This window comes from Gambusia affinis, linkage group LG03 (genome assembly GCF_019740435.1).
Source record: "Gambusia affinis linkage group LG03, SWU_Gaff_1.0, whole genome shotgun sequence".
NCBI classification, from domain to species: Eukaryota; Metazoa; Chordata; class Actinopteri; order Cyprinodontiformes; family Poeciliidae; genus Gambusia; species Gambusia affinis.
Window position 1 is genome coordinate 19,121,207 of NC_057870.1, and position 17,000 is coordinate 19,138,206.

The following is a 17,000-nucleotide window of genomic DNA, read 5'->3' on the forward strand; positions in this document are numbered from 1 at the left end:
TCTGAGACCCACTGCGCTTTTTCTATTCATGTTGCACCTTCAGTTTTAAAAAGCCATAAAACATAGTTCAACATTCATTTAAAAATTCTTATTGTAACGGTTTTGTGGCTTTAAAGACTGAAAGTGGAAAAATACATAAAATCTGGTCCGCATCTCCAGCCAGCCCCAGCATTCTTTAACCTAATTATTTTAAATGACCCAGTGACAACTAGATTAGTTGGCTGAACATCGTGCATTGCTCTGTCCCTGAACTTTGACAGCACAGCTCCAGCCATATGTTTACCCTAGCACTATTGATCACCAACAAGTCAGGAAACTGCAACGTTTGCTCAACGGTGAAGTTTTCCACATGCATCCAAGCAAACACATCATTCTGCAACTGATGTCTGACATAAGGTTTGATAACAGGTGTCAATAGCCCGTTGAGCACAAAATCGAATCACATTTGTTAATATTTGATAGAGCACACATTGACAATCTGATGAACTGACTGAAGAACGATTTGTTCCGACATCGTACCATTTCCTCCTGAGTATTTAAGTTGAAACGTCAGTAACTCACCTGATGATGTTGTGCGGTCCCAGTCAATGAGAAATGCAGATGCAGGAGTGGGCAGCCAATCCAAAGCAGAAACCAGGAGTATAAGAAAAAGGTTGGAGGAGAGCAAGACAGCCATGATGCTGGAAAGAGAGAGAGGGAATTAAATAAGAGAGGGACACACTCTGATTCTAAGTATTAGTTTAACATCACAATGACACGTCTATGTGAAACAAACCTTCCTTCTCTCACTGGCTCCCTCTTTTCTGCTTCCCTGAGAGTGCAAATCGTGGTTGCCTTTTTAATTTTATTTTTAGTTGGTGTAACCCAACAGGAGACAGGAGTAAAACTATTGGCTTTTGTTTCTTCAGAATTTAAAAGACTAATCCATGATGCTGTTTTTTGTTTTTCCGAAGCGTTTTTGCGGCGCTAGTGGCTCGTATTTTTACGACAGTAGGCAGACAGGAAGGAGGGCGAGGAGAGGGGGGAAGACATGCGGCCAAGGTCGTTGGGACCGGGAGTCGAACCCGCAACATCTGCGTCGAGGACTAAGGCCTCCAAACGTGGGGCCTGCTAACACCCTGCACCACCACAGCACGCCCCATGATGCTGTTTTTTGAAATGTAATGTCCCGGCCGGAACACGGTGCGCTAAATAACAAAACATAAATTAATGAAGCTACAAGGCAGATAAATTTTTCTCGGGGAATTTTAATAATCGAGGTACTCGAATCATTCGAGAAATCGTTTCAGCCCTAATTCAATGTGTCAGTAGTATCACAATTACATATCAGGCAGACCTAGTTGTTCGGTAATTTTGATCAAGTATGGAGACAAATAATATCAATAGATTGTAATCTGCCTGCATTTCCTCGTTAGACTCTAATAAGTGTTCTGCAGTTCAAAGAGTAAAGAAAAAAAATGTAATTAAATTAAAAATCCAAATCACCAACTCAGATCTCAAGTTCATGAAGAAATTTCTGGTTGGTACATCTCCAAAAAAAATGTCATATCTAATGTTCAATTTAATCTTACGTTTTGAAAATTTTTACATTACACCCAATATTGGTGATGGAGCTAAAGATTAGTGTTATGTCAAAAAGACCATCCAACTTAAAGAGTTGGAGCTCGTCATAAATCAATATCAGTTGACAAAAGCAAGACAATGAATGTAATAGATAGAGAATATTATTTTAAAATACAGACACTCAAAGTTGGTCAAATGTAGGTACAAAACATCCCCACTGTGGATATTAACGGTTGTTGGTCAAAAATAATAAAATAAATAAATAAAACATCCAATGTCCTTTTAGAAACGTATAAAACTGCAAAGGTAAAAAATGGTCACATGGCTGAAATGACCAAAACATATTGCAGTTAGCAACGTGTACTGGTAATTGTTTGCAGTTTAAATGGACCAAAGCTAAGAATAGGAAAATTAAAAATTGGAAGACATTTTTACTCTACTTTTTCTAGGTCGACACATTGCAAGTACAACTAAACCTATATTTTTAGACTAATTTTATAAATTTTCATAGTATTAGGCTCCGGTTTAGTGTAAAAGTGGTTGTGTGTCTTTTGACTGCCATCATCCAGCAATAAAGAAACAAATCTACAGGGTAATATACACTTGTTGTAAACACTGTCAACTCCCCAGGCTATTCTTTTCAACAAAACTAATATTTTTTTTCCCCCAAAAGTTGTTAGATAGTGTAAAACATCAGATAACTCTCCCTGGTCATTCAGAATGTTCTGGTGGACAACTTCTAGAAGTTAAGTCCAACCTCTAAATATAGGCCAAACCTTCAGTCCACACCCTTAGCTATTTACAGCTGTGCTGCACATTTGCTGGGCAGCCAGCTACCCTGAATGTGGAGTTTATGCCTCTACATGTGTTTTTCCCAACTCAGATGTTGGCTGACAGTCCAAGCTTTCTTCGTAATCGTATGTTCTCCTGTTTATTGGACATCTTTTATATGACTTAATAAACAATAAAGTAAGTCATCAAAAAAAAAAAAAAGGTTTTATCCACACTGTGGAAAAAAAAACAACAAACTGAAAATGAATGTTTGCAGGAATTTTCAGATTTTCACAGTGAATCAAAGTTCTGGGTACTAGGCAACAACTTTATTTTTTATATTAAACTTTCAGGCTGAAGTGTGTGTGCCTGTGTATGTGTGCATAAATTCCATGTGTTCAGAGGCCGCAGAAGGCCAAGTTATACAATGCAGGAATTCATGGCAGAAAGCTGTCAAGCAGCAGGCTCATCTGGACTGGGTAGAATATCCCACTTACTTTACGTGTTGCTCAGTTTTTGTGCTGGTCTACTTCGTCTAATCTTTAGAATAATTTAGTCTCCCTCACTTATGAATCATGCAATTATTCTCTTAATCTTCTAACTGAAGCACTGCCATTAGGGCAATTAGGACGATCAAACCATTTTTCTCTTTGTTTCTACATTGTCTCTTCTTTCAAAGTCTGTTGTGTCATGAGTGGAAGAACCAAACTAAATTAAACCCAAAGAGCTACTTCACTGACGTTTCACTTCATGTTAATCCTTTGAAAGTGTCTGCGAAAGCCCTGCCAGGGCAGTACCTTTATCCCTCATTTCCCTAACTCTTTAGGCCAATGACAAGCTCCCAGATTTCCAGGAAGAGCAGCAGGGTCCAATAAGAAAAGAGGGAGGCTCAGCACAAGTCTCCCGGGTTCCCTTGGTAAACATATGAGGTCAAGCCTTTTCCCAAAACTGCTTTCATAAAACATGCATGCATGTATGCAACATGAGAACATCACTATCACACACACATACAAACACAGGCGTTATGCACACTTTGACTTGTCACCTCGCTGCCAATAACATGCCTCTGCCATGTTTCCTCAAATTTCTATTAATCATCTCTGTTTGTTCCAAATCAGATGAGAGGTGAGGTGGTGAAGGAGTCAGGAATAAAGAGGATGGTGGTATAAGGGTGAAAGCAAAGAAAATCAAAAGGTCAGGGGGAGAGAGGTCATTCAATCTCTGTTAGATTCTCTTAACTGAATAAAAGCACACATAACCACAAACACACCCAAAGCGCAATGTTGCAAGCTTGAGTTCAATTTGAGGTTCCTCTAAAGAGAACAGAGGGCTCTTGTAAACTCCAACCTCTGTGCATACTGAACACTTTTCAAATATCTGAAGACACAGAAATAAAATGACAATAAAGTAAACATGGGAATGGACTTTTAATTAGTTCATACGCATGAAGAGCGTAGCTGTTTTCAAACTAAGTACTATTTCTGGGTATTTGACAGAGACACTGACAAGACACTGTCAAAGTTAGATATTCCAAATTCAGACACAAAATATCAGCAAAACGTGTGGTTTGGCAGTGTGGTAATTAAAAGAATATTGCAACTTGCTATCTTATATATCATCATTGCTCTAACATTTGGGGTAATGTAAGTAGAAAATTACAATACATATCTGTATAGTTCTATTACCTAATTTTTCTGCTGTGGTCACAGAGATCTGTGTGTTTTATCCATTATTTTTTGCATGTATGATCGTCTTCAAAACAGAAAACCTTGAAAAAGTGAAATGTAAGTAAATTGGGCTTTTCATTAGTTTTAAAAGCAGGTGTGTAATTTTGATGCACACTTTTTTGAAATAGAGTCTTTTGAATCACACATACCAGAAAAAAAAGAAAGATACTGAATAGAGAATTATTATTATTATTATTATTATTATTAACTCTATTGTCAGTGAAATAACATTTCAAAACGTCAAGTTATTTGAGGTTTGAGTAAAGCCTGACAGAAATGCATTTAAATGTAATTATGGGATGAAGGTCATTTAAATGGGATGCCATAAACCATCTTAAATGGGTGAAATCTTGGATGAGAAGTAAGACATTTTGGTTATCAGGCTGAAAAAAGTAAAACTTGTCAATCCCACAAAATTATGAAAAGGCTGAGGTGTGAATTGTTTACATGGAAGAGAAAATGCGTTATTTTCTCAATGTTTTTCACCAAACACAGATAATGACAGCTTGATCAGCATCCTGTTATCATGGCTTAAGGCTGCATTTCAAAAATACATTTAAGATATACTTGCTGATGTCATAAATCAAAACAAAATTATCCAAATAACACAAACTCATCAATACACTAATTAAATAAGTAAAACATGGCTTTGACCTCTTCACCTTCACAAGCATTGAAATTAAAATTACAATCTTTACAGAATCTTTTGTTATTTATAAGCAGGGTAAATTTTCAATTTGGCTGAGCAGGCAGCTTATTCTGCAGTGTATCTATTTCGCACTCATGGCTTAAATTATATCAAGCACATCAACTATAATAGGCATCAACTAATCCCTAACATTTTGCCAACATCTATACTTGTCTTTTAGCCTATTTGTTATCTCTCACTATCTTCATACAGCTCTATGCTCAACCATTCACTTCCCTACAATTCAGATCATCAAAGCCCATTTTCTGAAAAGACTGCAGTTTTTCTCTTACTCTTGTTAATGTAAGAGTCTCACAGACTCAGCTATCATCGTGTAAAATGATCATTCAAAGAATATACAATGAAGAACTGAGAGAATTAATCTACAAGGTAGAAACTGAGTACAAAAATAAAATTGAGAGCAAATATTTGAGTGCATTTAAAACAGGCGCTCAAAATGTTTACTTGTAAACAGCTGACATTTCTGTAAAACCAATACCAAAAAGGCAGGACGCAAGTACACCTAAAGATTATAGAGGTTGTGCTGTGTAAAACTGTAAAATCATAGTTTTGGTTGACCTTCTGACATCAACAGTGACCAGTGTGTTAGATGTACTGGCATTTGTTTGTAAGACAGACACAGACACTGGTGATGCATTGTTGGTCTTGCTTGATTTTGTTCCAAGTGGGCACTCCAGGTCCTCGAGGGCCGGTGTCCTGAAACTCTTAGATGTCTCCCGGGTTCAACACACCTGAATCCAATGGCTGAATCACCTCTTAAGTGCAGTCAGGTTCTCCAGAGTCCGGCTAATGACCTCATTATTTGACTCAGGTGTGTGGAAGTAGAGATACATCTAAAGGTTGCAGGACACCGGCCCTCCAGGACCAGGAGTGCTCATCCCTGTCTAGGTTGACCTTATTGTGTGTCATTTCACCTCTCATTTTTCCCTATTTATAAAAAAGGGAGGTGGGGGAACTTTAACGTCCGTCAGATTGTTCAAAAGCATCTGTGAAGGGCAAGTATCAATTCTTGTCACACAGTCTTAATTAACCCTCCTGTTATGTTCCGTGTCAAATTGACCCGTTTTAAAGTTTAAACATTGTTTTAAAATAGTTGGAAGTATTTTATTTTGCATGAAACTTTTTCTATTTGTCTTAATAGGTGCACTCTACATATAAATTGAAAATTTATTCATTTTACACATTTGCACCACCCCCTGGGTCTACTTTTTACATAGATACTGTTCGGGTCAATTTGATCCGGCAGTCAAGTTAAAGTGCAAAAAAAGATTAGAAATGATTTCACCACAAACACAACACACCACACACATACATGCGCATGTGCACGCACACGAACCCACTTTCTCACTATTCTCTTTACTTCACAAGAAAACTGCGAGAAAGCAGGTGTTTGTACAACTTTTGATGGGAACTTTTTCTGTTCCCGTTGATAAACTTCACCCACACTGAGTGGACACTCAGTAGACGTGGAGGAAAGCATAAATACTCTGCATGACTCATTTATCTTGATTTTAATCAGTGGGCAAATTTGACCCTGAACAGTTTGTGTGTCTCAAGTTCAATTATAAAGATCACCCATTGAAAAAAAAAAGTGTAATATAAATTTTTTTTACCAAAGATCAATTTTAAGGAAATTATTGTTGTTTTGTGTTTAGGTGATTTTCAGTGGACATAAAAAATGTAAATTCCACTTTTTATGTCCAAATGAGTAAATGAGTAGGTTGTCGTCATTGATCCTTAATTTCTGAGAAATAAAAAAAACATCACTGCACAAATATTGATTGAAATGGTTAGTGTTGGAGTTAATAATCAGATACAAAAATGTTTTGGAGGAATATTTTGGTTTCTGACACTATTGCATGATTAAACACTCCCCAGGTCAAATTGACCCACAAACATTTTTGCTGTATCCTAGAAACGAACATAACAGGAGAGTTAAACTTATGACTGAACTAGGGGCCACTCTGACACAACAAAATGCTTTGAACCATTCCATACTACTACAAGTTTAGGGTTGTGGTCCTGCATCAATAATGATTTAACTTCCCATCAGCTGTGGCCTCCTTCCCTGTCTCTGCTGAAGAAAAGCATCACCATAAGCAACACCGTGGGGAGGGGATAAGCATTTAATAAATTAGACTATTTATTTTAGCGGATGAATTCACAAAGTGAAACACATTATATAAATTAATTCTGAATAGACTGATGTTTTGAATCCTTTCTTCCACTTAATCATGATGACTTTCCACTTCGAGCTAATGAAAACAGGCCGTTTAAGATTAAGATAATATTACTTAAGGCCAATAAATATTTTAACACAGCAATGTGGGCTTAATGAGGTTTCAAAAGGTACTTTTAATATGACAGACAAACTCATTGGAACATTTATTCTAATTTGAATTTATTCTGAGATGGACCTTTATTTACACTGAGATCAAATCACACACATGGACACTCTGATGATTCATAAATGTTGCACAATTCATTTTAGGAGAATCAGACTAAGTGGATTGAATGCAAAAGCACTCCACACCTCAGATTTCTATCTATAAAACTGTACCCTTTTTCTTTCCTACCAGCTGCTTTTTTAAAATAAACATTGGACTTTTTGTTTGACTCAAACAAAAGACCTACAAGCTGCAGCTGCTCCTTTCAGCCTATGGACTGTTTGACGTATGTTTACCACCCTCTGTCTGTGCACTTATATTTGGATATATAGGTGGTCACGGTGAGACCATATGGCCATATGCGTGCACTTTCAACTTGAACACGTCTACGTGTGTGTGCTCCAAAGCCATTCAAGCCTGGCTACTGGATGGTTCTAATGTCTCCTACTCCTATTTCATAAGAGAGTGTGGAAAACTTAGAGTCAGCACACTGGCATGAGATGAGCCTCGGCTGGAAGCGGATTGGGTCACACATCTGCAAAACACCACTCACGTCTGTGTGTATGAAAAGCAAGAGAGGAAAAGAGAGGTAGGGGGCGTATGCATATATGCTGGAGAAAAGGAAGACGTGCTTTGAACACATAAAAAACCAGTGAGTCCAGTGATGAGTAAATATGCGCTGCACAAATTATAACATAGCAGGAGAATTGCACCACTCCAGGCTGTGTTCTTTGCACACAGCTGAGCAGTAAAAACAAAAATCAATGCTTTAATAGGTTTCAGGGTTTCGTACAAATTAAGAACAATCAATGGTTAAACCTGTAGAATTAAACCTTAGAGAACAAAGAAATCCCCTGTTTCCATAAGAAAACACAGGTATGCAGCCTCTTTATTTTGCTCTAGAGAAGCTGTTTCTAACCACATCCTGGCAACCATTCTCTGATGGCGAGGCGCAAATGGACGTATGTAAAATGTAATGGTTTCAGAAAGTTGTTGAGCTGTCAGATGTAGAAAGTTGCAGATGTACTTTTGCAGACACAGAGACGGAAGGTGCAAATGTCTCATACAATTCCTCACCACATCTATTTAAACCAGTGTTTCCCAACCCTGGTCCTCAAGGCACACTGCCCTGCATGTTTTAGGTATTTCCTTGCTTCAGTGCAGCTGATTTCGATTGATGACTGATTAACAGGCGTTTGTTGAACTGCAATCAGTTGAATCAGGCACATTAAAGCAGGGAAACCTCTAAAACATGTAGGACTTTACCGTGTTTATAGTTCTGGTAACCACAGAGGCTGGTAATTTACATACATTTGAGACATTTTTACTTTACTCTTTTGCTTTTTTTTTTTACAGTGTACCTATGCGATTTAGATAAACAAGGTATTCTACTGCTCTGCATCCCCAGAACCAGAACCAAACGAGGAGAAGCGGCATTTAGCATCTATGCACCAAAAATCTGGAACAAACTTCCAGAAAACTGTAAAACAGCTGAAACACTGACTTCCTTTAAATCTCAACTAAAAACCCACTTGTTTAGAGTTGTATTCGAAACGTAATCAATTGCAAATTTATTGATGTTGTGTTTTTATTGTTGATTCTATGTTGCATTGTATTTTGTGTTTGATTTGATGTAAAGCACTTTGAAATGCCTTGCTGCTGAAATGTGCTATACAAATAAAGTTTGATTGATTGATTGATACGTGAATTTGGATAACCAAATAATGAAATAAAGCACATTTATTATATTAAACATTACAGCATTCTTTGTATGCAGTGTCACAACCACAAGAACTCCTTGTATCATTTTATAGGATGACTTATTTCAATTGTCATATTTTTAGTGGTTGAGATGCTATAACTCACATAGACTGGTCAAGATTTTATAAAAAAAAAAAATAAAGAGACAAAAATACAAATGTAAAATGCAAATGTCTCATACAATTCCTCACCACATCTATTTAAACCAGTGTTTCCCAACCCTGGTCCTCAAGGCACACTGCCCTGCATGTTTTAGGTATTTCCTTGCTTCAGTGCAGCTGATTTCGATTGATGACTGATTAACAGGCGTTTGTTGAACTGCAATCAGTTGAATCAGGCACATTAAAGCAGGGAAACCTCTAAAACATGTAGGACTTTACCGTGTTTATAGTTCTGGTAACCACAGAGGCTGGTAATTTACATACATTTGAGACATTTTTACTTTACTCTTTTGCTTCTTTTTTTTTACAGTGTACCTATGCGATTTAGATAAACAAGGTATTCTACTGCTCTGCATCCCCAGAACCAGAACCAAACGAGGAGAAGCGGCATTTAGCATCTATGCACCAAAAATCTGGAACAAACTTCCAGAAAACTGTAAAACAGCTGAAACACTGACTTCCTTTAAATCTCAACTAAAAACCCACTTGTTTAGAGTTGTATTCGAAACGTAATCAATTGCAAATTTATTGATGTTGTGTTTTTATTGTTGATTCTATGTTGCATTGTATTTTGTGTTTGATTTGATGTAAAGCACTTTGAAATGCCTTGCTGCTGAAATGTGCTATACAAATAAAGTTTGATTGATTGATTGATACGTGAATTTTGATAACCAAATAATGAAATAAAGCACATTTATTATATTAAACATTACAGCATTCTTTGTATGCAGTGTCACAACCACAAGAACTCCTTGTATCATTTTATAGGATGACTTATTTCAATTGTCATATTTTTAGTGGTTGAGATGCTATAACTCACATAGACTGGTCAAGATTTTATAAAAAAAAAAATAAAGAGACAAAAATACAATGTGATCACAATCAAGATTATAATCACAAATTTCATGAACAGTAATGCAACAGTTTCTCAATATTATCCAACTGTGGTTTTCAAAAATGTATTCAAATACAAAGGAAATTTGTCCATTTATACTGGCTCAATTAAAGTCCAGACTTACAATAGAGGGTATATGGCAAGACATTCAACTACTACAAACGTTTTATTTACATGTTGAAATTTTTTTCTATTTATTGACTCAGCGGACTTTAACATACATATACTTATATATATATATGTACCTCAATCATGAAAACGTTGTGTTAATTTCTTTACATCGTCTCATTTTGCGTTGATCTATCACATAAAAATACGTTGAAGTTTGCGATTCAAATGCGACAAAATGTTAAACTATATGAAAGGCTATGAATAACTGAGCAAGGCACTGTAACCACACTTCAGAAGGTAACAGTCTGCATCCATCAAATCAACACATGGCTGGTCACTTCTGGCAAGAGAATCTTATTTAGTAGGCCAATCTTCTATTTCAGTGTCCTACCTATATGCTTTTACTAGTAGTGGTTATTATTCTCTGCAAACTGCAGGAGGTTGTTCGCATTCATGTAGAAGTGCTTGAAAAGATTTTGTAACAAGCAAAGAATAAAGTGTGGCAATTAATACTTCCAAGACGTGCATCAGCATTTAAAGCATGACCGCGACTCGCTGTGCACTTTTTCAAAACATGACCACACTTACTTGTTGCGACGTTTCGAGCTGAGAAACAGCAAGAACAGCCCAGTTCGACTTTTCAGAAGTTGGTCATTTGATGGTCAGCGCGAACTCCAACAGGCACGAATCCTGCAGTTTTCCCTTCGGCCCGTGTCCTGTAAAGACGTCCTCCACTCGAGGTTTTCACATCACCGAAAAACTGAGTCGGGAGCGAACTTTTTCCTGTAGACAGGTTTCGTCTTATTTGGCGCTCATCATGTAGTCCCGTTCAAATGGACGCGCAGAGAGAAAGTATGTGGGTGTCTAACGGCAGTGAGGCGCCCTCATCCGCCGGCTATAAAAGTCTGCTAAGAGAGAAGGACCACCGAGGGGACAGACTGCTGGGCCAGACCTCCAAAATAAGATGCTCCCTTAGCTGCAGGCTCGTGGCAAGAGCCAAAGATTGGATAGTGCTGTTTCATTACTATTATTATTAACCCTACTGTTAGAGTGACCGAATGTTAAAGATTCTTAAGTGTTTAGATTCTTCTTAAACTCCTAAAACTTGATTGTACAAAAAAAAAAAAAAAAAAGTGAAGAAATTTTCATCTCCTCACTAGGTAGACTCCATTTGCCGATTTAAAAGAGTTTTGTGTTTGGCACCAAATAAATCAATTATAGCAAACATACACTAGACTGATAAAGAGCAACTTTTGGGCTTAACCAATGAAACTGCTGCACTTTATTCTTGTAGGTTTCTAAAGCCGGGCTTTGTAGTGTCTAAAACGCTCTTAAATAAATCAGTTACATTTCAACTACATTTTAAAATGCAGTCATTTAGCTAAATCTTTATAGATACCATTTTTAAATATTGTTTTGCGTGTTTGGTTTGTCCTCACAAGTTGAAAAAATAATATACAAATAATATACAAAATAAATGCACTAAAATAAAACATTATTGAAACCTTTTCAAATTAAATCCCCAACCACTGCAGCAAAGATGGGCCTTACCTTTGCAATGACTGGATAAAAAAATGTCCTTGTCAACAATTTAGAATTTAGCATTAGCCCTGTTGGGTAAACTTTTGGTAAAGTTTAATCTTTTCTGGTGATGTGCTGAAAACTGCAACTGTATTTGGTGCTAAGAATTTCATCTTGCCAGCAGTTTTGACTTTAGCAATTAGCACTGTCACTAAACTATATAAACATGGATACAAACTGAAATACTGCTTCAGCAAAGAAATTTCCTCAAGAACTGGTTGTACAACACTTCCTAATTTTACCAAGTTGATGGGCTAAATATTCATTTCTGAGACAACTCAACATATTAGTCTTAGCCTTCCCCACAGGACCAAAAGATACATTTGACAAAACCAGTGTTATCAATTGAATTGAAATCAAAATATCTAGGTAGACAGTTACAGAAGTGCATATGGTTGTGGGAATGTTGAGCATTAAAAACTAATAAGCTGCGTTCCTTATTAATCATTTTTATGGCTACTACTTATACCTTGTAAAATAAATTTTTGCAGTGTAACACAGTTCAGATTTGTAGCTATAGAGACAGCCTTTTCTTCTTAGAAAAACATTAAAATGCTCCTTGCAAAACACGGTAGCTTGTAAATGGAATTAGTCGGCATTTAGGTTGAGAGGACGCAGGACAAAATACTTGCTCCCTGGGCTCACACGAACGGTCATTTAGAGATGTGATGTCTCTACAGACTCGCCCACAATCAGCTTTCAGGAGCTGTCCACCCCCTGACCAAAAGCCACCGGTTGCTATGGAAGTCCCGCCCAAACATGTGAGCATGTAAGAGGAAAGAAATGTTTCCAACTGTTGCTTGCTGTTGACACACAATTGTTAGTTTTATTTGTCAAGAATCAGCATATTTTGTTTTGCATGGATCTCGTGAGTGTTTTTCTTACACAGCTCTGTAGGTTCAGTCAGGCTTTTCAGGGCAAACATCTGTCAGTATTAAAAAAAATCAATGGCCTTAATGAAGCTAAAGCAAATGAAGTTTGCCTTATTAATGATATGTGTGACCTATAAATCTGACTTCACCTGAAGTCAGATAGTTGCACACTACCAGACCATATCTGAAGAGCAGTGGAAACATACCAAAAATAATGCAAGACAAATTCAAATACCGACAGAGAGGCAGGGAGGCGGGCTGGAAGTATGTTTTGATCTCTTCATCGCCTCCACTCTACTTTCCAATGTACAGATTCTGTGTTGACGGGATTTGTCAACACATAATTTGTGATGTGATGGTGAGGAAATGCGATTGCCCTGTCTGCACTGAGAGTCATCTTTTTTTCATATCCTCCACCCCCCTTCTCATTTACAAAGTCCACAAGTTATGGTTTGACATTTCTGAATCTTCCAACAGTGGTGCACATAAAACACTCTTTATGAGACACAAAACAACATAAATACTGCAAATCTCTGATTATTATGTCGAGTTTTCTTCCTTATTATTCTCATTTGATTTCCAAAAGGTGTTTGACATTCATATTGAAACAAAGGGACACTTGTTATTTATCTGCACTCATTAAATGGCCAAGAATCCCCTGGTTATTAGGGAGTTATGTGACAGATAGCTCTAGTTTGAGGAGAATGGGGGCGTGCAGTGAACCACTTTATCCGTTACTGAATCATGTGGACTTATGCTGTATTGAATGTGACAAGAGAACAATGCACCTGACCCACAGACCAATGCCACTGAATTCTCTGGAGTGGTGGAATTATGTTTCACTAGAGCTGTACTTTCTGTGGGATGCTTGGTACTTAGTGTTGTTACTACAGTACCAATCAAAAGGAATCTACATAGTAAAATAGATCTGTACGTTTCAGTTTCAGGTTATCAAACAATTTTTAATATCAGACAAAGACAGCCCAATACAAATAGCAGATTTTAATCAACACTTTTATTTATTGTCTTATCTATTGAAGTTTATTATCTTTGCAAAAACAATATTGCTCTGAGTAAAAATGTAATTTACATAATCAAAAAAGTAAGAGAAACTGTTTGAGAATATGACGAAGGCTTAAAGATCTCGAAAAGCAATATCGTCCACCAATCTAAAGAAATTAAACAGATGAGAAACAAAATCGTTGATATCAATCTAAAGCAGGTTTCAAAGCCATTTTTAAGGCTACGGGGCTCCAGTGAACTTGAGTGAGAGCTGTGAAAAAAAGCATGGAACAATTGGGAATCCACAGAACGTGTTGTCCTTTTTATGTGTTTTGGTAAGCTGTATATTAAAACTAATCCAGCAAAAATATTGTATCAAAGAGCTCATCCAGGACTCCTCCAGGAGGTCATAAAAAACCCAGAACGACCTCTAAAGGACTGCAGGCCTCACTCGTCTTGATTAATGTGACCAAAAAGAACACAAAGACCTGTCTCACATTTACCAAAATAGATCTTGACGACCCCCAAGGCTTTCTCTAAAAGCTTTTGAGGGTCCTCGTAGTTTCCTCAATATAGCATAATTTGTTATAAGACTGAATCCCAGTCTGAATATATGCCTTAATTAAGTGCAGATTACATATGGAATGTTTTTTATGTGTTTTGCTAAGGTGTATTTGTTTAGTTCTTGTTAATGAGGACCAATAACCAAATAAAATTTTTGGATTATGTTTTTGAATGTGATTTGGTTTAGAGAGTCCAAGGTACATAAGCAATATGCTTCAGGCTTTACAAGTCACAACCATATTTTCATTACTGGTTTTCTGCCAAAGCATGCTTTTTTTGCAGCAATGCAATTTGTGCTGGGTTGTCTGTTTCTTCTTCCCCCATAACAAAAGAGTGTCCTCTGTCTCAACCCCATCAAATCACCTGTAATGCATTTAGGGCAGTTTCACGTCAAAGTGTGGCAATTTTCATCTGTGTCAAGCCCTCGCTGCCTATTTGATTAGAAAAGGGAGGTGGTAGTCTCTATTGCACACAGAGAAAGAAACAACTGAGAAAATTAGGAGGGAGCAAAGTGTGCTTCTTGTTGTTCTTTAGCTGCTGATAGACTTAAAATCATTCACAAATAAATTGTCTGAACCATAATCCAGTATTATACCATTACCTAACCTGTCATATGTATGCCAAAGGTAGAGTTGTAAACTAGGCAAGGTGAAGTGGGCAGGAAATTGAAGCGAATTGGTGTGATTTCTTGGTATGAATGGGATCTACAGAGTATCACCATGAGAGCCCCACCATGTGCAAAACAACACAATTAAGAGGGACGCTTAGCTTAATCGGTGAAAGCATCATGCAAATGATGCTGTTTTTTTCTCTAAACCTACTTTAATCTCGACTGTTATCTTGGAATACAAATCAGCGACTTAAGTCTAATGAAAAGAAGAGCTTAGCAGAGAAAAAGTGAAGAACAGAGAAGGCAGAGGTGTGAAAAACAGAAGTTGTAGAAGACTGTGATCTGCTTACAGCCAAGTTCATCAGATTAATAACAATCACTTCTTTCTTAATTCTGGACTTGTATGTTCACTCATAGCACGTTTTGTGCTTCTGTGATAGGTTTGCACACTAAAAGCAACAATGGAGGTTTATTACCACTTACTGTAATATTGTCATCATATTAAAACTAATCCAGCAAACATATTGGATTTATATTTCTAAAATTTTCACATGTATTATGCCAATTTTTTATTTGTAAGACTTTCTAATTTATTTGTAAACAATTAAAACTTCTTACTTTAGTACTGTGGTGGGGAAATTTTACCTACAGGCGAATATCTTGTGACTTTATTAATCTAAAGGTCTTTTCATGTTATGTTTTATTTTAATGCTCATGAAACTTCACAGCAACAATCTTGTGAAATGTTTGCCCATATTTGTCTGACATAAGACATTGAAGGTTATGGTCCTGGAGATGTTGCTTTCTGCAGCTGTGAAGGGAGTCCGTCTGTTTCCATTTTTATTTTTATTTTTTTTTCTGAGCTTGGGTATAAAATAGATGTTTAAGAATCTGTTGGTCTTAGCTGAGTAATAAGCCTGGTAATTTTCACCTTAACAGTGCTTGGATAAGTTTTTTCCCTCCCCAAAAACAGTTTTTAATTACTTATCTAATGTCAGGATACAGAAGAGAGACTGAGATGAGCATGAAAAAAGTTACAGTTCATCTGTGTTGATTTGGCCATATGTTTTAGTTCATGATCTTGTTTATGACTCCCTTTCAGTTCTCCAGTATACATGTTTATTTAAAATCTCAGAGTAATTCAAGAGGTTCATAATGGCTGTGCTCTGTAATGAAGATCCCAGGAGTTCTGGAGGAGAAACAGTCCCACTGAATAACAGAAGGTCCTTTTCCCCGTATTGATCCATCTTGCACTTGGAGTGTTTTCTGTCAAGTTTTACCAAAGCACATAACATCTGAAGGTTTCTAGGAAGACTTGGTGACTTTGTATTTACATCACTTACTATCCTTACTATGGGAAGATAAATATGGGTTGTTGCTGAGCCACTTTGTTACACTTACTGTTTAATCATTGCTCCTATTGTAAGCATGGACAAGTTGGTTATATTTACAGCTGCAATTTTCTGCGTCACTTGAACATAACTAAATACAACTTTTTTTTTTCTTTTTTTTTTTAAAGCCGTTACGAGGCACAGCATCACTTACAGTTTAATTGTAAGTTTGTGGAAGTTTGTTCCACAAACATACAATTAAACTACAAAGAACCAAATTTAAAAATTACAAGAAATCATGGTATGAAATCCTGATTGAACTCTGTGAACCAGTTGGTTCACAAAGCCAACAACATTTGGTCTGAGAGTTTAATATTCCTCAGCTTTTCAACCTCAGTGGAAAACTTGTAGACTATACCTAAAATTTAGCTGCATCCTGGCTATCCTGGATAACAAACAATTTAAATGAGCTCTGTTGTTTCTGATTCAAAAAAGGACAAATACTAAACTAAAAATATTATAGGATCATATGGATGGCAAGAAAAAGCTTGTGGCTTCTTTAAAACTTGCTGAGGAACATTTATCCAAACACTAGTTAGAGTATGTATAAAATTCAGCTTGTGTGTATAATTCTAACCCTGTGTGAATTCACTTAAATTGTTCACTATTGTTCACAACCTAGGCACATGGTAATCATTGTTAAAACTTACTGAATTTGTAAGTTGTGTGATCAGTCCACCCTGGAAAAACAACAGCTCTAATGCATGAGTAAAAGTCCAAGTTTGACTACATCCATGTAAATGTCTGACTGCTGCACTGTGATTTTGGACTGCACATTTAGCACTTTGTCGTACTTTTTCAAAGTCAGTACTTGCAAGACTTTACATTCTTACATTCCTTACTCCCTAACATATTTCTATAAAGTGTCATCTCACTAATCTGTGGCCTGTTTTGA

The 17,000-nt window shown here is 36.8% G+C and overlaps 1 protein-coding gene across 1 annotated transcript in view; it reads right to left on the bottom strand.

The window, feature by feature from the left end:
* The window catches only part of ghra (growth hormone receptor a), a 29,829-nt gene extending 18,611 nt beyond the window's left edge, over window positions 1-11,218 (bottom strand). Inside the window, exons 1-2 of the mRNA XM_044110607.1 lie at window positions 10,674-11,218; window positions 562-680 (exon numbers count right to left, since the gene is read on the bottom strand). Of these exons, the coding sequence (XP_043966542.1) occupies window positions 562-676 (115 nt within the window). The 5' untranslated portion in view covers window positions 677-680; window positions 10,674-11,218. The remainder of the gene's footprint in view (window positions 1-561; window positions 681-10,673) is intronic.
* Between the last annotated feature and the right edge of the window lie 5,782 nt (window positions 11,219-17,000).